The 22,732-nt window shown below is 42.2% G+C and overlaps 1 protein-coding gene across 1 annotated transcript in view; it reads right to left on the bottom strand.

The window, feature by feature from the left end:
• Positions 1 to 1,455: 1,455 nt before the first annotated feature.
• The window catches only part of VEGFD (vascular endothelial growth factor D), a 33,137-nt gene continuing 11,860 nt past the window's right edge, over positions 1,456 to 22,732 (bottom strand). The window contains exons 2-7 of the mRNA XM_004386327.2: positions 15,501 to 15,711; positions 11,222 to 11,412; positions 8,255 to 8,403; positions 6,401 to 6,501; positions 2,387 to 2,582; positions 1,456 to 1,582 (exon numbers count right to left, since the gene is read on the bottom strand). Of these exons, the coding sequence (XP_004386384.1) occupies positions 1,456 to 1,582; positions 2,387 to 2,582; positions 6,401 to 6,501; positions 8,255 to 8,403; positions 11,222 to 11,412; positions 15,501 to 15,711 (975 nt within the window). The remainder of the gene's footprint in view (positions 1,583 to 2,386; positions 2,583 to 6,400; positions 6,502 to 8,254; positions 8,404 to 11,221; positions 11,413 to 15,500; positions 15,712 to 22,732) is intronic.

The raw sequence follows: 22,732 nt of genomic DNA, 5'->3' as shown, positions 1-22,732 counted from the left end.
TGGAAGCAAGATCATCCCAAGAACCACGTGAACAACGAATGAGCATGACTATGTTTCAGTAAAACTTTATTTACAAAAACAGGCCAATCCCGGTTTAGAACAAACAATCTCTATTATAAAATGACAGAATATTTTTGGATATCTTTCATTTCATAAATATTTTGGGAAGAGAAATGAATGAAATTCCTTTCTAGAGTTGCAACATCCGAATAATTCAGATATGCATGTAATCTAGCTGAGTCTGAACAGTATCCCTAAGGGACCTCCCACCACCCTGCTTGAGACACAGATTTGTGAGCTGTGCTGTTGCATTAAAAGATTCCCTGGCCTTGTGGCTTAGATAATCAGGGACATCACACCTCCCTGGCACTTGTGTTTGTTTGAAGCTCTTGGGGATTCTCGCATATTTGTATTTTTATTTAATTTTCAGCCCACATTCCAGCACTATTAGTATGACCACTGGTCATTGCACAGGGAGGAGTGATGTCCCTGGGTGGTGCAAGCGGTTAATGTGCTTGGCTGCATATTAATGGCTGGATGTTCTAGTCCACTCAGAGGCACCTTGGAAGAAAGGCCTGGCAACCTACTTCCAAAACATCAGCCATTGGAAACCCTCTGGAGCACAGTTTTACTCTGACACACATGGGGTCTCCATGAGTCGGAATCGACTTATCGGCAACTGGTTAGTGTATGTACATATATGTCTGTGTGTGTAATTATCTATCTATCTATGCAAGATGCTGTGAGAGGGGCATCGATTTTTAAGTTATTTGCCTTGCCGCTAAATCTGCAAATTATTTGTGTTGGTGCTCTGGTACACCAACCTTTCAGTAACACCACACCTCCGACTTCTAAATTCTTTTCTCTTAAGAACATTTTTTGCTTTAGTCTGAAATTTCGAGTGGAAGCATATTAAATAATGCATAAGAGTGTATGGCCTGAATAATGGTGTTTATTTTCTTTAAATACATTTAAATATGAAACATCGAACAGTAGTTCAGTAAACTCAGAAGCTACAGCTGGGGAGTAATCAGGAAGTCCGTGCTGGTCATACAAATCAAATTATGTATAAGAGAGAATCATAATAATTCACAAGAAAGTTGCAATTAGCAAAGGACTCAGAGGCTACGCACATTTCTTCACGTGCTCTGAGTAATCCATCACATGGCACCTGCCACCCCAGGACGATCAGACCTTTTTCATTCACCAAAAAATGGTGACACAGAGTTTCTGTTCTCCATTCCTTGGCGTGTGGAGGCATCTTCAGTTAGAAGACATCTGTCATGAGCCAGGGGATCCTTAGCAGGTGGTTAATGGAAGCCTGCTCCGGATTCACCCTGCTACTATGGAAAGTGGATTTTTTCTGACACCTGGGAAAAAACAGTGACAGCAACTTGGCAAAGCAGCATGCTGTTTACAATGGCAGGGGCGGGGAACTGGAGAGCAAAAGCTGAATCAAGGATTTTTTCGGCTTTGGAGCCCATGGGCAGCTCTCTTCTCCTTTGGAAAGCGGCAGTGCTTTGCACACGCTGGTTTTCCATTTGCACATGGTCTGGTGTGAAAGGGACATTTGTCCTCACAGCTGTCGCGAAAGGAAATAAATAGGAGAATTCAGAATCAAGGCTTGAATTCAAAGGACTAACTGTTCCAATTTAAGTTTTTTCAAAGTAAAATTTCCAGATATGTATTTAAAAATATAAAATCCCAAATGGTCATTTCACATGAATTCCAAATCTCTTACATCCCAATCAGTAACCTCCAAGTGTTCTATTCATCAATAAATTTTTCACTATGCAAATCCAGTGACATCCATGGCATCAAAGTAAAAATATACACATATACATACATATATAGTGAGAGAGATTGAACCAAAGCGTTTGCTGATCTGAAACCCCCCTCCAAAAGAATTGTTTAAATCTCACCAACTTAGTTTTTGCTTAAGAGTTGTGAGTCAACTATAAAACCCAACCAGTTGCTGTCGAGTCAACTCAATTCATGGCAACCCTGTATGTGTCAGAGTAGAACTGTGCTCCATAGAGTTTTCAATGGCTGGTTTTTCAGAAGCAGATTGCCAGCCCTTTCTTCTGAGGCACCTCTAGGTGGAACTGAATCTCCAACTTTTCAGTTAGCAGTCCAGCACATTTTACCATTTGTAGCACCCAGGGACTCCAAACCAATAGCAGGCAAGATTTTCTTGACTTTAAGATTAACCATCACTCTATATACTCTCTTTTATTCCTTAGTTGCCAAATCTCTTTTACTACCAAAAAAGTTGCCTGGGCACTAAGAAAGAATTGGCTTCATAAGGAATCCCACTGATTTGCAATGGTATTTACATTCCGTGTCGATTGGGTGGAGTCCAGGCGAAAGTGGAAAGGCCATTCACCTGCAGGTGTCTGGGTGAAATATCTTCTGCTTCTGGCAACAGCTCTCCAGACTTTCTCGGCACTCAAAGCAACTGCAGTTTTCTGGGTGCTGGAGGAGATCTCGGGGACACGGTGCTTTACAGACGCACTCGCAATGATCTTCGTCAAACTTCATATGCAGCCCACAGAGCACCAGTTCCCGGAGATGAGAGTGCTCTAAACAAAAACAGAAAAGTGTTGCTTGGGTAGCTGCAGCCCGGATAATGTGGCCACTAAACGTGGTTGCATATTCTACATCGTCTGAAAGTTACTTGGATTCCCCTTATCTCCTTTCCTAAAGATGTGTGTCCCTCACCTCTTCACTAGGGGAAGGAGATTCACTTCAGAGTTTACAATACAAACACGGAACGTGTGTGGGTTCTTGAGTTTGTGATAAAAAATCATTTTTTTGGATAACATTTTCAGAGATTTTTAGGTTGGTGACTTGTTAAAAATGCAAAATTCTACCTCCAGGTATTAGTAATAAAATATAGGGGGCCTAAGGGCCACACGGAGCTCTGGTGGCGCAGTGGTTAAGAACTCAGGCTTCTAACCAAAAAGTTGGCAGTTCGAATCCACCAGCCGCTCCTTGGAAACTGTGTGGGGCAGTTCTACTCTGTCCTATAGGGTCACTACGAGTCGGAATTGACTCGACGGCAATGGGTTTTTTGGGTTAAGGGCCATATGAGTCGGAAATCACTCTGGCAGTGGATTTGGTTTGGACATAAGTCTAGCCCTCCTCAGTTTTTAACCAGTTGCCATGGAGTCGATTCTGACTTCTGGTGACTTCATGTGTGTCAGAGTAGAACTATGCTCCACAGGGTTTTCAGTGGCCAGTTTTTTGGAAGTAGACTGCCAGATTTTTCTTCCAAGGTGCCTCTGGGTGGACTCGAACTTCCAACCTTTCAGTTAGCAGCACACAAGCACGTTAACCGTTTGCACCACCCAAAAAACCCACTGCTATGGAGTCGATTCTGACTCACAGCGACCCCCTAGAGCAGAGCAGAACTGCCCCATAGTTTCCAAGGCTGTAATCTTTACAGGAGCGGACTGCCACATCTTTCACCCAGAGAGCAGCTGGTGGGTTCAAACTGCCGATCTTTTGGTTAGCAGCCGAGTGCTTTAACTGCTGCACCACCAGGGCTCCAAGCGCCACCCGGGAACTCCTAAAGGATAATTAAAAAAAAAAAAAGAAAGAAAGAAAATCCACTATTGTCAAGTCAATTCCAACTCACAGGAAGCCCTTAAAAGAGATGCATTGATCACTAGGTGGCAGTAGAGATTCACGCAAAACCCTTCAGGTGTGATCAACTCTGTTTTTCGACAGGGCGGTTTAAGGAGAACAGTCCATGTGTGTTTGCTGAACTTCAGCAAGGTCATTGGCAAGGGCTGTCCTCACATCAGTCTGGGCAAGTTAAAAGGAACATAGACAGGGTGCAGGGGAGCTGGACGGATCAGCAAGTAGCCAAGGGTGATACCCTGAAAAAATACACGGATTTCAATCCCTACGGTCGTTGATGATGGAATACCCATGTCCTGTCCATCTTCTTCCTTTTATCATTTTTACCGGTAAATTGATGAAATTTTTTCAAGTAACTTTTTGAAATTTGTAGCTCTCTTGAGGAAAAGAGGTATTGAATACTTTAAAATACAGAATCGGGACCTCCCACTTTTTTCTTTTCTTCTGTTTTTTTAACAGTTTAGAGCAACGACCTGGATCTAATAAGATGAAATCAAATTGGACTTGGATTCACTAACCCAAACGTGCACAATCAGGACAGAGGAGGCATTGTAGAAAAAAAGCAGGTGACTCAACAGCCACGTGCATAGAAAAGATGCTCAATGAACAGCAAGCTCAGTACATGCCATCAGTCTGAGGGAGTCACTGGAGATGCGACTGTGAACTTGGCCCACGTGAATGGGATTATGGGAGATGAAGTGATGGGGAAGCAGGCTACCCCCGCGTCTCACATCCATCATTGCTACAGCTTCCCAAAAGGTCCCCTGCTCCCTCTCATGCCCCGTGCCAACCCATCCTCTTCTACATGGCCACTGTGCTGATGTCACTAAAATTCTAATGGATGGTGTCACTCTTCTGCTTGAACCAGTTCAGTGGTTTCCTTTGGCCCTTAGCATCACATCCAGGCTCACAAGGTCCTTCCACTCTGCCCCTGGAGGCCTGTCCAGCTTCCTCTCTCACATGTCCCCAGCTTCTCCCATGTGTCCCCTCCATGCTGCACTTCCTCCAGTAGCCAGGCTGTGCTATGTCCTCTCACCTCCAACCCTGAGCTCTCATTTCCCTGTGCTCAGAGCACTGCCCTCTTTCCTACGCATCTTCCCACCCTGAACAAGTGTGCACTGGCTGAGTCCCTCTCGAGGAATTCCTGTCAGCAGGAAGAAGCTGCTTCACCCAAGGGTATGCCTCCGCCAGGGCGCAGCCCATATCCAATGGCTGGTCCATATGGCCCAGCCCCTTTGCCTCTGAAGGGCGGTCCCAGTTTCAGCTCCCCTGGGATTGGCTGAGGCCCCTCTTTGCACAGCATCTCAGTTCACGGTCTCCCTCTACCCAGTCCTGCCTCCCTCACACAGGATTGTTCCTGGGTCCAGTCCTCTGTCTCAGAGGCTGTGTGCAGGGAAACCGCAACTACAACAGTCTTTATGCTCTATATAGATTGTCTCCCACGATAACTTTCTCACGGTGCAGGTAGTCCCCAACGTACGACGTATTCAAGTTACGACGAACTGCACTTACGATCATCTGTTTTTTTCTTTGTACACCTTATCGTTAGTAATATGTACTACATACAATGTTAAAATATATTTGTAAGTTTATATGTAATGTTTCCAACCCCCAAAGACAAATAAAGATCGGATTTATAAAGATACTGATAATAAAAGGCACTAATAATGAAAACTAAAAAAAAAAAAAAAAAACCAAGGTATTCGACTTACGTCAGAACCAACTTATGACGGAGTCGTCAGAACGAAACCCCGTCGTAAGTCAGGGACTACCTGTATTAAAACATGAGTCACATGGAGAAAGGATTAGATTGGTTTGACATGACTCTGTAGGGTAACAGAACATTGTCTGACTCGCTTGCTTTGGGCACATCATCAGGAGGGATCAATCGCCGGAGGAGGACATCATGTTTGGTGAAGCAGAGGGCCAGTGAGGGCGATGGAGACCCTCGGTGAGATGGATTGGCACAATAGCCCCAATGAGGGACTCGAACATGCTGGTGATCATGAGGATGACGCAGGACCAGGCAGCGTTTTGTTCTGTTGTACATAAAGTCTCCATGAGTCGGAGTCGACTCAACGTAAGCTGACAACAACTATAGGGTAAAACCTTAACGAATGAGTTGATGTTCTAGAGCTTGGCTGTCCAACACAGCAGTCACTGGCCGTATCTGGCTACTCGATATCTGAAACATCACGAGTCTGAATTGAGATGTGCCATACTGTAAGCCCTGGGGTGGTGCGGTGGTTAAGCACTCAGCTGCTAACTGAAAGGTCAGCGGTTCAAACCCACGAGCTACTCCATTGAAGAAAGACCTGGCAATCTGCTCCCATAAAAGATTACAGACTAGGAAACCCTATGGGGCAGTTCTACTCTTGTCACGTGGGAGCACTATGAGTCAGAATCAACTCAACAGCACACACCAACAACAACACATCTCTTTGGGTTTTTCTTTAAGATTAAAAAGCAAAAGGATGCATTGGTGGGCTTACGATATAATTATAGCACAGACGGCTCCAGAATCTGACTGCTTTTGTCATTCCTAGCTGTGTAACCTTGAGCAAATTACTAGACATCTTGGTGCGTCCATTTCGTAATTGTAAAAAAGGGATAATAATAGTACATCATAGAGGTGTCGAGAGGAGTAAATGAATTACTACATAGAAAAGGCTGACGGCACTGCTGGCCATCGTAAATATTCAACACAAGTTAGTTTTGATTGTTGTTATTACTATTTCACTGCTGCTATCATTACCTTCCATTCCTCCGAGGGGATTCTCCTCTCGTAAAACACATTTACATTTGTTGCCATCCCATAGCATGTCGATGGGACAGAGTTTCTTGGAATGGGGACATCTAAGAAAAGAAAACAATGAACTCGATTTAAAAGCTTTCAAGGGTAATCATATCTTTGGGGCATTTTAAAAAATGTGCACTGATATTTATGAACTGCATGTACAGTAGTAGATGGTAATTCTCTGTTGGAAACCTTTGGAAACTAAACTGTAATTTGGGAAAGTTATAACCTTTTCCGGAAGATTGGTGTTAGAGACTATGCAGATTATAGCTGTGGACAGACTGTACTTAGCAAAAGTAAATATTGTTCTAGCATAGCATCTAAGCATTATCTTCTTTAGAATGGAGATGAGAGCATTGGCCAGGACAGCAGGAACATGTAGAGAATACACGTTCCTCTCTATGAGCTTTCTTTTGCGGTTAAGAGAGGCAGAGGTGTCTTCTGGGCTCAACGTCACCAGTACCAGTCGCTGTCAGCTCTGACCCATGGCAACCCCATGTGTAGAACTGTGCCCCGTAGGGTTTTTAGTGACTGATTTTTGGAAGTAGATTGCCTGGCCTTTCTTCTGAGGTGCGTCTAGGTGGACTCAAACCACTAACCTTTCAGTTAGCAGCCTAGCGGGTTAACTGTACCACCCAGGGACACCTGGGCTCAATGTTAATTAATATAGAACCACCAGCTCACCCTTTTACTTGCTACTCTCACAAAAACGGCTACTGCTTCACGTCTGCAAAATTTAAGTAGCCAGTTTAGTTACTTTATGTTTTCATTCAGTGTTTGTCATTTGCCCTTCATTTGCCTCTCTGTATTAAATTCTTTTTTTTTTTTTTTTTCCAAATCAATGATCCTTACCTTCAGTTTCAGGACACTTCAGGGTGTCATCATTTATGAAGAATCACAAAATACTCTCAAGAAAAATTCAAAGTCAAATGAATTTTAAGTCATTTTCATTTAAAATGAAATTTCCCATTAATTTTCCATTAAGAAATCGTAAGAGGGAATATCAGAAACTGATATGATAGTTTACCACTCCCCAATAATTCTTGGAATCCCTTCTCCCCACCCGCCACCCTATTTCAGGATTGAAACATATAAACAGCTTGAAATGAGTTTCATTTATGCGTGTTCTGGAAAAGGGGACATTTGGCAAGCTTGAGGCTGCAGCACATTTTTACAACTGCATTAAAACCCGCTGCCATCAAGTCAAGTCTGACTCATGGCAACCCCATGTGTTACAGAGTAGAAATGCTCCATAGGGTTTTCTGTATGGAAGCAGATTGCCAGACCTTTCTTCCGTGGTACTTCTGGGCAAGTTTGAACCACCAACCTTTAGGGTAGTAGTCACAAACTGCTTGCACCACCCAGGGACTCCACATCTGCATTCAGCTGTACATATTATGAACAAAGAAGTTCACAAGGAGACATGCTGAGCTTTTTGGTCCTACTGCAATATACATCTAACCCACCCCAACCCACTGCCGTTAATTCGATTCTGACTCATAGCGACCCTATAGGACAGAGTAGAACTGCCCCATAGGGTTTCCAAAGAATGGCTGCTGGATTCAAATTGCCAGCCTTTTGGTTAGTAGCTGAGCTCTTAACCACTGTGCCACCAGGGCTCCAATATACACCTAGCACCTAATAAAGAATACATTTGCTAAACAGTTATTACCAGTAGAGCTGGGTTAGAAGCTAAAGATGAAGAACTTGACGTGAAAGCAATGACTCTGTAGTCATCAAATGTGAAGGATTCTTCACATACAGCTTTGACAAAGGCAAGAACGAGTATAATCGTGTAAAAGAATTGCTTACCGATCTTCTTCAGAGAGCTGGACGGACCTTCTGATAATTGAGTATGGATGGCGGGGAGCTGTTGACAAGCACTTACAGCCCGTATGGTTGGCAACTTTTACAGGCACTAATTCAGGTATTGATGTCAAAGGTACTGATATCTCAAAGAGCTACAGCAGAAAAAGATAACCATGAATACATACATATTTCTGAAAAACAGTTTCTACAGTCTACATGATTGCCTTTTGTCCTTCATGGTAGTAACTTTAGCAAAGCTGGCCATTAAGAATAGAACCAATAATGATAAGGCGTGGCATGCTGGAAAGAAAGCTGGGAGTCAGGAGACCAGGGCCTTAGCCAACTTGACCAAGTGTTTAAGTTTGGTCGAGTCTCTTCACTTTGCAGTGTCTCTGGTACCCTTGTAAAGTGGCACTGTTGGTCCCTGCTCTTGCTTTAAATTTGGATGTAAGTTGTAAGTATGAAATGAGATTATTGTTACGAAGATTCTTTGAGTTTGGTTGGATTTGAATATCATTCAAAACTACTTATCTCTTCCCGTTACCATCTCCACTGAAGGACTAGAGTTTCCTGTCCCTTGACCTTGGACTTGGCCCTGTGGCTTGCTTTGGCCAACGCGATGTCAGCAGACATGCCACAAGTACAAGCTTGAACTATGCACGTATTCTAGGGCTTGTTTTCTGATGCTTATGCCATAGTCATGAGCAGAACATGATCTAGCTGGCCTGCTGATCCAAGGAATGAAGGGCCTGCAGCTGAGAGGCCAGCCCTGCCTAGCCCATTCTAGAGTAACCAAACCTCAGACACATGAGCAAGAATAACAAATCGCTGTTTGAAGCTACTGAGTGTTAGGGCATTTGTTATGCAGTGCTATGTAGCAATAGCTGACTGATACAAGATCATCCTGCACAAAGAAATAATTATAGCTAACATATCGTTCTTTCTGTGTTTTCATATGCCAGGCCCTGTTGTTAAGTACTTTTTCATTAATCCATTTAGCCCTTATAACAACATTATGGGGTGGGTATTTTACTATCCCAAACCTTACAGGTGAAGAAACAGATATACAGAGAGGTTATATAACTTGCCTACAGCCACACAACTATTGATTGGGAGAGTGGGGATTTGAACCCAGGCAGTCTATTCTAAAGCCAGAGGGCAAGCTCTTAGGAATAGGCCTTATTGCTTTTTGAAATGAAATCCATATGACCAGAGGAGCCAGGTGGAGCCTTGGCCAGAAGAACTTATAGAAAAATGCCAATTACTTTGTTTCTAGAGTGGTTCTGTGACGTCTAGATGAATTTGAACTTGATTTTAATGTGTTGTCTATTCAGTCACCATTCCACGTAATTCTTACTATACAGAGTATTCATTTATTCACTTCGTTTCTAAGAGGCAGGTCATCAAATAGTCCACAACTTTGGTGTGAGAGTTTTTTATTTTATTTTTTTAACCACTGTTATGATGTTCAAACATGCATGTTTGAAAAGAAAAACTGCTGTACACTTACACTTAAGTACATCCCTTTAAATTAATCACTTGTCGAGTGGAGCAGTCAAAATAAAGTACTCAACTGTTTATTAAGTGGAAACAATCCATTAAAGCTGTGTTTATTCTGATCTTTCAATATGTAATGGAGCCTCCAGGAGTCTAGGTCAGAGACTGTTTTGAGAGTGTTTACTTTGCATGAACTTCACCTTCTTGCGCAATTTTCCAGCCATATTCCAGGGAATAACATGGTCATGAGCTAAAGCTTCTTACGTTATGCAAGCTGTGTTTCTACTAACAGTTGGGGCTGAGTCATGCTTAGGTCATTTTTTTTTTTCCCCAAATTGTCAAACAGTAGAGGTCAGAAATTTCACAAGTTCCAAGATTCTGTAAAAGGAAGGATTTAGAAAAAGAAACTCTTCAGTTTAAGGGCTATTTTGGGTGGGGAAGGGCAAGATTAAGGATAGTTAACCTATTAAAAAATCAACATTCCACTCTGCATCTAATGAAGAGATTCTTTAATATGGATATATTCAGTGCATATGGGATGTTACTGTTTGTGCTTTCTCTTTTCACAGTCATGAGGAGAAGAGACTGCACAGGCAAGTGTGACAATTAAATGAATATATCAACATACGTGAGGAATTTGTAACATATAACCAAAAGGGATGTAGTTTGACCTGCAGATTTTTAATATCATGTTCCTAAGTTTTTTACCACTGCTCTCATATGGAACATTTATTATATTGTAAAACGATATCGTAGTGACAGAAAGAAAACTTACTACTGAGTAAGGGCAAAGGGGATTTTAGATGATGGAGAGGGAAGAATTGTTTCTTCCATGGGGGCTGCAGACTTATTTTCATTTTGTGCTGGACATCCTCCATTTGTCCCTCCAGAGACACCATCCTCTCTCCTCCCTTCGTGCCCCCAGAGGCTGACCTCCACCTGTAGCCCCACCTCTAGCCCTCTCTGCCAGGCTAAGTGGCCCCGTGGCTTGCTTTGGCCACCACTCCTCCAGTCCAGCAGCCCTTTTCTCCATTTCTCTCTGGGTGCCCATAACTGCGCCCTCCCCTCTCTTCCATCTAAGGGTGGGAACAGCTTCATTTAATTCTTCATTCCTTTTAACATCCTGTTCTAGTAACGTCCGTAGGCTTTTCCAATTCTGAACATTATAGCATCAGAGAAACAGTAACTGATAAAGAGTTCAGGCTCCGGAGTCCTATGGACCTGGGTTTGAATCCCAGCACTGCCTCTCACTAGCAGTGTGACTTTGGATGAGTTACCTCTCTGAGCCTCAGTTTCCTCATCTCTAAAGGGGGATAACAAAATACCTGCCTTTGCACCTTGGTTCAGGGAGCAAATGAGATAACGCACATAACACACTGAACACAGAGCTTGGCAACAAGGTTAGGTGCGGCTGCCAACGCCATCATCATCACCCGGGCTTGGGGGTGGACCCGCTTGCTGATGTCCTCGCACCTGCTTGGAAATGTACGAGGTGCTCGTGTTCACACAGACGAGGTTCTCTTCATTGCAGCAGCCGCCACACCGGAACACGTTCACGCAGGGCGGCTTGAAGAAGGTGTTGGTGCTCTGCCCCAGCTCGCTGGCCACCTCCACGCACGTCTCTCTAGGGCTGCACTGGGTTCTTTGCCACTCCTCGTCTATAACTGCGGAGAGGAAGGGCATTGGGGCCCCGCCATGCCAACGTGGGCCCGAGTTATGCTGAACACGGTCATTTTCACATTTCTAGTGCTTGCTTACTTCATTAGGTGGATTTTTTTGTTTGGTCACTCCTTGAACCGAAGATTGTTTTCAGAAAAACTAAAACCAAAATCTGTGTTCCTTCCCGTTTCTACTATAACCAAAAAACCCAAACGCATTGCCATCGAGTCGATTCCGACTTATAGCAACTGTGTAAGACAGAGTAGAACCGCCTCATAGGGTTTCCAAGGCTGTAAATCTTCGCGGAAGCAGACTCCCACATCTTTCTCCCTCAGAGCAGCCGGTGGGTTCGAACTGCCGACCTTTTGGTTCGCAGCTGAGCACTTTAACCACTGCGTCACCAGAGCTCTTTATTCCTACTGTATATTCATAGAATATAATTGTTTTATTTTTCTTTGTCGTATATAACGACAATGTGCACATCTGGAAAAGCTGGCTAATAAGGAAGTAAATGGGAGCATATAGAGAAATAATATGTAAATGCTGTTATTAAGCAATTTACAGGATACAGCTGGATAGAATTACTTCCATCCAGGAAGGTATGGGTAGGTTTTAGCACCATCAGGATACGCATTTCTGTTGGCCACTTAAGTAACTATACTCAATGCCACTGAATTGATTCAGACTCATAGTGATCCTATAGGACAGAGTAGAACTGCTCCATAGGGTTTCCAAGGCTGTAATCTTTTCAGAAGCAGACTGCCACATCCTTCTCCTGCAGAGCGGCTGGTGGGTTTGAACTGCAAACCTTTTGGTTAGCAGCTGAGTGCTTAACCACTGCACCACCATGGCTCCATTAAGTAACTATGCCCAAGCCAATTCTGACTCATAGCGACCCTATACGACATAGTAGAACTTCCCCATAGGGTTTCCAAGGAGCAGCTAGTGGATTCGAACTGCTGACCTTTTGGTTAGCAGCCGAGCTCTTAACCACTGCACCACCAGGGCTCCTAAGTAACTATACCAAAAAAAAAAAAAACCCCGTTGCCATCGAGTCGATTCTGACTCATAGCTACCCTATAGGACAGAGGAGAACTGCCCGATAGGGTTTCCAAGGAGCAGCTGGTGGATTTGAACTGCTGACCTTTTTGGTTAGCAGCCGAGCTCTTAACCACTACACCACCAAAGCCCTACTATAGTAGGTTTAAAACCTGGCAAACACATGAATGGAAAGTTAAAAGGAAGTGATCTTTCTATAAGGCAGAGTTTTTCTCATCTGCAAATGCCCAATAGTCAAGTTTAACTAAATTGATGAAATAAGCCCATTAATTCTGATGGAAAGAGCAATACTCTGTTCAGTCTAGCTAATCTGAGGAAACAAGACAGAAGAGAAAAACGCCTCTGGGAATAAAAAGAAAATACATACTTTCTTATAAAACAGTATTTGCTTTTTTCTCATAGTTTTTTTTTTTTTTTAATTAGATGTTGACACTTTGATACTTAATATTGTACAGGCCTCTCTACAGATGTTTTTGGGAAAAGATTGAATTATGTGATAAAGACAACATTTAAAGGCATTACTTTAGCTTACCATGGTACTGTAGAGTTTGTTATATGTTAGAGGGTGTGTGTGTGAAAACTGTCTTGTGGCAGGCTGATTCTAACTTGACTCCCAAAGACCCTCTCCTCCTGGTATTCACTCCCTTGAGTATTCCTGTCTCCCTGAGTGTGGGCTGGGCCTAGTAGCTTGCTTCTAATGAACTCAATAGAGCAAAAAGTGATGGGATGTCACCGTCATGATTAGGTTACAAAAGACTGACTTCCATCTTCCTAACAGTCTCTCTTTATCTCTTGCTGGCACCACTCACTCTCTCTCGTCTTCTTGACTTGCATGCTTTGATGGAGCTAGCTACCGTGTTGGAGGGGTCCACATGGCAAGGACTGAAGGCAGCCTTTGGCCAACAGTCAGCCAGGAACTGAGACCTTCAGTCCAATAGCATATGAGGAATTGAATCCTGCCAACAACCACTCAGTGAACTTGTAAGGGGATCCTGCCACAGTTGAACCTTAAGGTGAATGTGGTCTAAGCTGACAGCTTGATTGTAGCCTCCTGAGAGACCCTGAAGCAGAGACACCTATCTAAGCCATTTGTGGGTTCCTGATGCACAAAAATTGGGAGATAAAAAATGTTATAAGCCAGTAAATTCCAGGGTAATTTGTTATGCAGCAATAGATAACCTCTTATCCATTTTTATCCTATCTACAATAATTTGTATTGCTCTCTCCTCAGATTGTTCTGGATTCCCATATATATTATCATATTTCCACCTATGCTTTAAAGTATACAGATATAATATTGCTGTTTGAGATGTTACCCTAGTTTCTAAACTATTCTCTTAAAACATCTTTTCCATATCCCTTTTCATTCCCCCCACCACCACTCCCAGTTTTCCTCATATGTTGTTTCTTCAGTCAGTGGAAACACAAAACACAAGATGTTTGGACAGCTGAGGAGCATTGCACATATTATACAATTTACCTAAGCTTTGTTTTTTTTCCTGATAAAATCCTGTATCATGAAAAAACTTTTAAAAATATCTGATTATGAATATTTATATAAAAAGCTTGAAGGCTATAAACATGAGAGATAAATTACTCAAGTATTAATATAGGTATTGTGTAATTCACTATTAGTAATCATGAACCCTTGAAAAAATTAGTAATGAACTTAGGATGACATTCTTTGTTTAAAATTCCACTTAAATGTTGCTTTCCATTTGCTTCTATTCTTTTTATAAAACTAAGTTTTGAAAGTTGGAGCTGGTAAGATTTTAATCAAAATCGTACACAATTATGACCAACGCCACCAATTAAAGTCTTCATAACTCTACTATTCTTTACTGTTGCCCAGCAGGACTTCTCTACCTCAGGGAACTAGCCTGAACCCATGTGACACACCAATTTAATTATTTACTGCTTCTAACTCAGCTAGATGAGTCTCCACATAATGAGAGAAATTATAGAGTTCTCATTTCCATATTCTTTTATGCTTTCCTCCTTAGAAAATGTCAATGTCAGTGACCTTTTCTATCACCTAGTCTTGGTTTTATGGAAACGCGTGTTTATCTCCATCTTCACAGAGTATCTCCAAGCTCACCTCACGTCTTCTCACAGGTAACCTGGTTAAGGCCTGTGACCTTCCAGGTGACGTCTGACCCCTTTGCTTTCATGAAGTCCATGTTAATTCACCACGGAGAAACAAGTAGAGCCTCAAACCCCTGGCTAGAGTGGGTTCTAGGTCATTGTTCCAACTATTTCAACCCATTTAGACACACAGTTATACACGCGTACATAAAGGACCCTCTGCACACTCATGTCCATGGTGTGGCTGATGGATTTGGCTCTACCTATCCGCAGCGTTCCCACAGCCAACAACGGAGGCCTGAGCGACCTCACCATCTATTTACAAATGGAAAAAAATAAAAGACAACTGGGGAGAGAAATAAAGGAATATGTAATAGATACAATCAGTTACCAGGTAATCCTATGTCAACCAAATCTAAAATGCCAACTCAACAATGCCACAGTAGCTTCTTGTGTTGTTTTGACACATCATCAAAAGAGTTAAATGCCTAATTGGAGGCCACACAACTTTCTTTGATGAGCATTGAATTCATTATGGCACACTACATACGTATGATGGTTTCCTTGTAACAAACCAGCATACCTTACTAGGAACTGATGGTTTCCTTTATTTCAAATGGTATTATTTTCTAGTCTGGAGTCTTGATTATTTTGTCTAGAAGAACAGTCTTTGTGGATTTGTTTTGCTCTCACATCCCTGAGTTAAATCTATTTCTATATTTTCAAGTGCTCTTTTGTGTTGGTTTTGATGTTGAAATCAAATTGTATATATTGTGCTAGAGAGTAAACACAGGAGATCAAGACTCTGCACTGATACCTACACTGCGTGCTGAAAGGCCCCCTCTGGTTGTCCCTCTGGCACGTGCCTACCCTACTCCAACATTTGGAAGGCGCTGGTGCACTTGTCTGGTAAAAGAGAAAGGATTTGCCTCCACATCCACACACCTACCTTTCAGTGTTTCAATGTCATAGAAAGTTGCCGCAAACCTGGTGGACCGATGAGATGCTGAGCGAGAGTCCATGCCGGTGAGACCTTTGAGCTTCAGTCGGCATCTCCACAGCTTCCAGCCCTCAGAGTGCGTGATTCGCAGCAGTTCCTCCAAACTAGAGGCAGCCCTAATCTGCTGCTCAGATCGTTCTAACATGGACCGAGATGCCCGCTTAAAAGAAAAAATACTGGCTTAATAGCAGGTTACCGGGAAACAGTTTGGCGGTTCCTTGAAAAGTTAAACATAGAATTGTCATATGACCCAGCAATTCTACTCCTAGGTATATACCCAAAAGAATTGAAAGCAGGGACTCCAACAGATCCTTGTACACCAATGTTCACTGCAGCATTATTCACAATAGTCAAAAGGTGGAACAACCCAAGTGTCCATCAGTAGATGAATGGATAAACAAAATGTGGTACATACATACAATGAAGTATTATTCAGCTAAAAGGAGAAATGAGGTTCTGGTACATGCTACCACATGGAAGAACCTTGAAAACATTATGCTAAGTGAAAGAAGCTAGTCACAAAAAGGACAAATATTATATGACCTCACTTACATGGAATATCTACAATAGGCAAATGCATGTAGATGGAAAGTAGATTAGTGGTTACCAGGGGCTGGGGGGAGGAGTGATGGGGAATTATTGCTTAATGGGTATTGGGTTTCTGTTTGGAGTGATAAAAAAGTTTTGAAAATAGTGTTAGTGGTTGCACAACATCATGAATATAATTATTGCCACTATATTGCACACTTAAATATGGTTAAAACAGCACATTTTATGTTAGATATATATGTATTTTTGGAGCCCTAGTGGCACAGTGGTTAAGAGCCCACCCAGCTGCTATCCAAAAGGTTGGCAAGTTTGAATCCACCAGCTGCTCCTTGGAAACCCTATGGGGCAGTTCTCCTCTGTCCTGTTGGGTCGCTATGAGTCGGAATCGACTCAACGGCAACGGGTATATATATTTTTGTTGGTGGTAGTTGCCATTGAGTTGATTTGGCAACCCCACGTGTGCACAGTAGAACTGCTGCATAGGGTTTTCAAGGCTGTGACATTTCGGTAGCAGATTGCCAGGCCTGTCTTCCTAGGCACCTCTGAGTGGGTTCAAATCTCCAACCTTTTGGCTAGTAGATGAGCCACCCCGGGACTCTCTCTCTATATTTCACCACAGTAAAAAAAAAAAGCAAGGTACTAAATTTTCAGTTTGTCTTGCTAACCTTCATTGCTGACACTTAAAAATGGAAATGGAAATAAGAGAAACTATTCAAATGCACACCAATGCCTATGAAAAATGTCTTCTAGTATTTTTGATTCCCATTCTGTTCATTTGTGATTGAATCAAAGCATTTACTTATTCCTCTGGGGTTCTCAGAACGTTTAAAAACAAAGTTTATCATAATATTCTTGTGACATTAGCCAATGACAATTGTCTTCATCTCTGTTTGTCTGACAAACTGATGCCCAAAGGCCCAGCGACTGCCTACAGTCACACAAGAAAGACTGCAGGACCCTGGGTACTGGAATTTTCTGACTTCTAGACTTCTGCTTCTTTTTTTTTTTTAAACCTGTTTGCTATTTCAAAAACGGGATTTTTCTTTTTTATGATAAAATAGACCTCCTAGGGTTTACGGTGAAAAAATTGCTTTCTACACAATTGCATGAATTCTGTGGCCTGATATATACTGCATGGGCTTCTGAGAAAGACTTGGTCAATAAAAGATTTTCCCTACGTAATTTAATGGTTCAAAATCGGCAGGTTGGTTACATAAATCACGATACATTCCCACTATGAAATATTATGCAATCACCAAGGCCAATGATGTAGATGGATATTGTGACAGAAGGACTTGAAGACCTTCTTCCTCCTTGGAATGTGCTGGAGAAACAATTAAGTGGTCTGTCTACTGTCTACGGCTGGGGCCTGGGATTTGGTTTTGCTGAGCTTGTTTGGATAACTGCTGGGTTTTTGTTTGGCTGGGTGGGTGGAATTCGCAGGCCAAGGGGATTTTGACAGAGAAGTTGCAACAGACACATTCATGGTAGTTTCTAGAGCCTTCCAGACTCAGAGTCTGTCAGTCTTGCAGCTTCAACAATGTTTTTTACCATTTTTGCAGATGTCAGTCTTGTGTTTTTGCAGTTTGATCTGTTTTATATTTTATCTAGTATTGCTATGGACTACGAAAGATCTCAAGACATGAATTTACAAGGCCATCTTGCTTGGAAGTCCAGATGTAATTGTGTGTGTGTGTGTGTGTGTGTATTTTTAAGAAAGGTGGAAGAACCTTGAACATATTTGTAAGCTGAGGGAATGAGTCAATAGAGAGGAAGAAACTGAGAACATATGCAAGTGAGATGAAGCAGGGGCTGGTTTGACTTGTGTTCCAAAGATAAGCGGACGTATTTTGAATGGATGAGGGGGGCGCCTCTGAAGCAAGAGGAAGGTTGGGAATTACATGCATTTGTAATAGCAGGGCTGCCTGGGCAGTTGAGTGAGCTCATACCTATGATTTCTCACTTCTCTGTCAGGTTCGAGTCAAGGCAATTTTCTGGGAGTGAGGGGAAGTGGAAGCTTGAGAAGCATAGATAGGGTTTGTGGAATAGGCATTGAATTTGAGCAGCGTGCCACAGCTTGTTTATCCAAGAAATCTGTAGATAAAACTGAGTAATGGTTAATGTCTCTAGCAACTCTGAAATTCTGTGATTCTCCATGAAGGCTCATTTGTCAATATTCTCTTTCCAGATTATTCACTTCCTCATTCCTTCTAGCTGGACAGTGTAACTACTTCATATCCAACTGAATCTTTGAAGTAAATTTTTGTTACAATACTGCTTCCATATGAAAATACTGAAAGCAATCAGTTTTTTTTTTAAAGTTTTTTTTTAAATTGTACCATATTTAAAGGGTTTTTATTTCTCGAGCCAAACAGCACCCAGTGCCATCCATAAATACAGACTGATGTATGACTTCATGGTTCTTGCAGGTTTCAAATCAATCTCACAAATATTTAAAAATGATCCAACTGTGAGAACTCAGGAGGAAATATCAAATCTTTGGATTGAATTAAAGCCATTGAACGACCCACGTGACTTTGCCTCACCACAGAAAATGCAGTGTATACTCAAGTCCTCAGTTCTTTAAGTATACTTTAAGAGCCATAATTTAAAACCTAGTCTGAAATAACTCAGAGATTGTAGACACTCATTCCACTATTGTAAGTGGAAACACTAACAAGGCAACCTAAGTAGAAACCTGACAACCAGTTCATGGAAGGTGTGCACTTAAAAAGGGTCAAGAATCGCTGGCTGTTTCCAATAGGCTTTCAGCACTGGTTTAGTTTGGTGCAATCAGCTTTAGGCTGTCTGTGTAAGACACAAAAATAAAAATTGAAAAGTGTAAGTATAGTTTCAAATACATATTTAAACCATTGATTTCAACACTTTTAGCTACTTATCATTAACCAAATAAATTGCTCTTAGTATCTTCCTACCTCCTGATGAAAGTGCTAATCAAAGTGGAAATAATCCAAAAGCAGTCAGCAAGGGGAAGTGAAGCAGGGGTACCAGATCTCTGCTTTTTATTATAGCAGTTTTTTTTTTTTGTTTTGTTTTTTTTGGTAATTAATCCAAGACTGTTAGCAATTCCTTTCCTAAGTAACAAATCATTCTCTGATGTCTCGGCTACCACAAGCCAGCATCTAAATTGTGAGGCTTAAAGTCTTTGTTTAAAGACTTTGCTATTTGTTGTTAGCTGCCGTCCAGTCCATTCTGACTCCTGGCGACGCCATGTGTGCAGAGTAGGACTGCTCCATAGAGTTTTCAAGGCTGTGACCTTTTGGAAGCAGATCGTCAGGCCTGTCCTCTGAGGCACCTCTGGGTGAGTTTGAACAACCAACCTTTTGGCTAGTAGTGGAGCACTTAACCCTTTGCACCACTCAGGAACTCCTAACAAGACTTTACCATCATTTGAATGTATACTGCTTTCTGCAGCACAGTATGGAGGGTAGTCATTTCTTCTTTTGTTAATTTCTAAATTCACATGACATTCTCCCCTGGAGGAAGCAGGGGCATCTCCATAGCTTAGAGTTCAGCAGTAATCTCAGCCAAGTGTGGCCAACATGGTAGGCAAGCTGTTTGGAGAGTGTGATCATTAAGGTTGTGTATCAGTTTGGCTGGGCCATGATTCTCAATGGTTTGGCAGTTATGATGTAGTTTGGCAGTCATATAATGATGTGATCACCTCCATGATGAGATCTGATATAATGTGATCACCTCCATGACAGGATCTGCTATGAGTAGCCAATCAGTTGAAAGGGAGTTTCCTTGGGGGTATGACCTGCATCCAATATAGGGGGACTTTCTGGCAAGGCTCGTGGGCTTTTGCTTGCTCTGGATCCTGCAACTAACTCCTGTTCATCTGACCTCCGGTTCTTGGGACTTGAGCTAGCAGCTTTCCTGCCGATCTTGGGATTCGTCAGCCTCTTCAGTCTGGATCTTGGGTTTGCCAGCCCCTACAGCTATACGAGTTGAGAGAGGCCTCCAGCCTGACCCATGGACTTGGGACTTTCCAGTCTCTACAACCATGTGAGCCATTTCTTTTTTATAAATCATTCTCTCTCTCTCTCTCTCTCTATATATATATACACACACAGATGCTTCACTGGTTTTGCTTCTCTAGAGAACCCAGTCTAAGACAGAAGGGTATGGTGGCTAGGTTTGTAGGAGGAACTTGGAGGTGTCCATGTGGTGGGGAAGTCAAAGGCCTTCCATTCTCCTGCTCTTTTGAACTCTCAATTTCCATCCCCTTTCCCCGCCAAATATATATATATATATATATATATATATACACATATACATATATATATATACATATATATATATATATCAAGTCAGGCAACACATTCTAAGGGTGAACAAAGGCATGGTTTTGAGATATCAAGGAGCTCACTGAAAAAACAGCAACAGATTCACTTCGGTTGGAACACAGAGCAGGTTTTAGAGTGGGAGGACTGGGAAATGAGATTAGAAGCAGGGATTGGCACAGTGAGATGCCACTTCACACCCACTAGGATGACTATAATAAAAAATACCGATAATACCAAGTGTTGGCGAGGATGCAGATCAAAGAGAACCTTCATACATTGCTGATGGGACTGTGAAATGGTGCAGTCACTTTGGAAAACTGTTTTGACAATTCCTTAAAGATAATCATAAATTTACCATGTGACCCACCAATTTCACTCCTAGGTATCTACCCAAGAGACAGAAAATAGATTATTGGTTCCTTGGAGCTGGGAGTGGGAATAGGGATTAGCTGTAAAAGGGCATGAGGAATCTTATATAAACAAGGGCTGCAAAACTCAGTAAATTCACTAAAAATCATTGAATTATGTAAAACAGGTGAATGGGTAAATTTCATAGTATGTAAATTATATTTCAATATGTTGTCGTTTGTTGTTGTTAGGTGCCATCGATTCATAGTGACCCTATGTACAACAGAACAAAACACTGCCCATCCTGCGACATCCTCACAATAGTTATTATGTTTGAGCCCATTGTTGCAGCCATTGTGTTAATCCATCTCATCAAGGGTATTCCTCTTTTTTGCTGACCCTCTACTTTACCAAGCATGATGTCCTTCTCCAGGGATTGGTCCCTGCTGATAACATGTCCAAAGTACATGAGACAAAGTCTTGCCATTCTCACTTCCAAGGAGCATTCTGACTGTACTTCTTCCAAGACAGATATGTTCGTTCTTCTGGCAGTACAGGTGGGGCATATTCAGTATTTAAAGAAAATACAAATGAAAATATAAACATGGGTGCCAAGCAGAGGGAACATGGCTTTGGGATCCCTGGTGGGTTCAGATCCTGGCTTGGGGCTGTGAGGCCTTCAGCAAGGACTTTCCAAGGACCTTGATTACTTTCCTCAAACTGTTGCTAAAAGCTTTTATTGGGCCAGTCCTGTCTCGTGCTATTAAGAATCTTCCTGATTTATGGAAAACAACAAGTGGTGGCAAGGACATGGAGAAATCGGAACCTTCATCCATTGCTGGTAGGAATGTAAAATGGCACAGCCGCTGTGGAAAAGTTTGGACATTCCTCAAAAAGTTAAACATAGATGTACCATAAAAGCAAAACAAAACAAAACAAAACCTGTTGTCATCGAGTCAATTCCAACTCATAGCGACCCTATAGGACAGAGTAGAACAGCCCCATAGGGTTTCGGAGGAGTGCCTGGTGGATTCAGACTGCTGACCTTTTGGTTAGCAGCCAAGCTCTTAACCACTGTGCCTCAGGGCTCCTAAAGGTACCTTATGACCCAGCAATTCAACTCCTAGGTATATAGCTAAGAGACCTGAAAGTAGCAACACAAACAGACACATGTATACCATGTTCATAGCAGCACTGTTCACAGTAGGCAAAAGGTGGAAACAACCTAAATATCCATCAGCAGACGAATGGATGAGCAAAATGTGGTACACACATACAATGGGATACTACTCAGCCATAGAGAGAAATGAAGTCCTGATACATGCTACAACATGGATGGACCTTGAAAGCATCGGGCTGAGTGAAATAAGTCCATCACAACAGGGCAAATATGGTATGATCTCACTCATAAGAAATATCTAGAATAGGCAAATGCATAGAGATCAGAGTTTATTAGTGGTTTCCAGGGGTGGGAGGAGGAAAATTGTTTAGGGAGTGTCATGGTTTGAATTATGTCCCCCCAAAAATGTGTGGATCAATTTGGCTGTATTGTGTGATTGTCCTCCATTTTGTGATTGTAATTTTATGTTAAAGACGATTAGAGTGGGACTGTGTAACAGTCTTACTAAGGTCACAGCCCTGATCCAATGTAAAGAGAGTTTCCCTGGGGTGTGGCCTGCACCACCTTTTATCTTAAAAGAGATAAAAGGAAAGGGAAGCAAGCAGAGAGTTGGGGGATCTCACACCACCAAGAAAGCAGTGCCAGGAGCAGAGTGAGTCCTTTGGACCTGAGGTTCCTGCACAGAGAAGCTTCCAGACCAAGGGAAGACTGATGACATGGACCTTCCTCCAGAGCGCAACAGAGAAAGCCTTCCCCTGGAGCTGACGCCCTGAGTTTGGACTTCTAGCCTACTAGACTGTGAGAGGACAAACTTCTCTTTGTTAAAGCCATCCACGGGTGGTATTTCTGTTATA

Source organism: Trichechus manatus, unplaced genomic scaffold (assembly GCF_000243295.1).
Source record: "Trichechus manatus latirostris isolate Lorelei unplaced genomic scaffold, TriManLat1.0 scaffold00162, whole genome shotgun sequence".
Taxonomy (NCBI): Eukaryota; Metazoa; Chordata; class Mammalia; order Sirenia; family Trichechidae; genus Trichechus; species Trichechus manatus.
The sequence above is the reverse complement of the archived record's forward strand: the minus strand, read 5'-3'. Positions and strand labels throughout refer to the sequence as shown.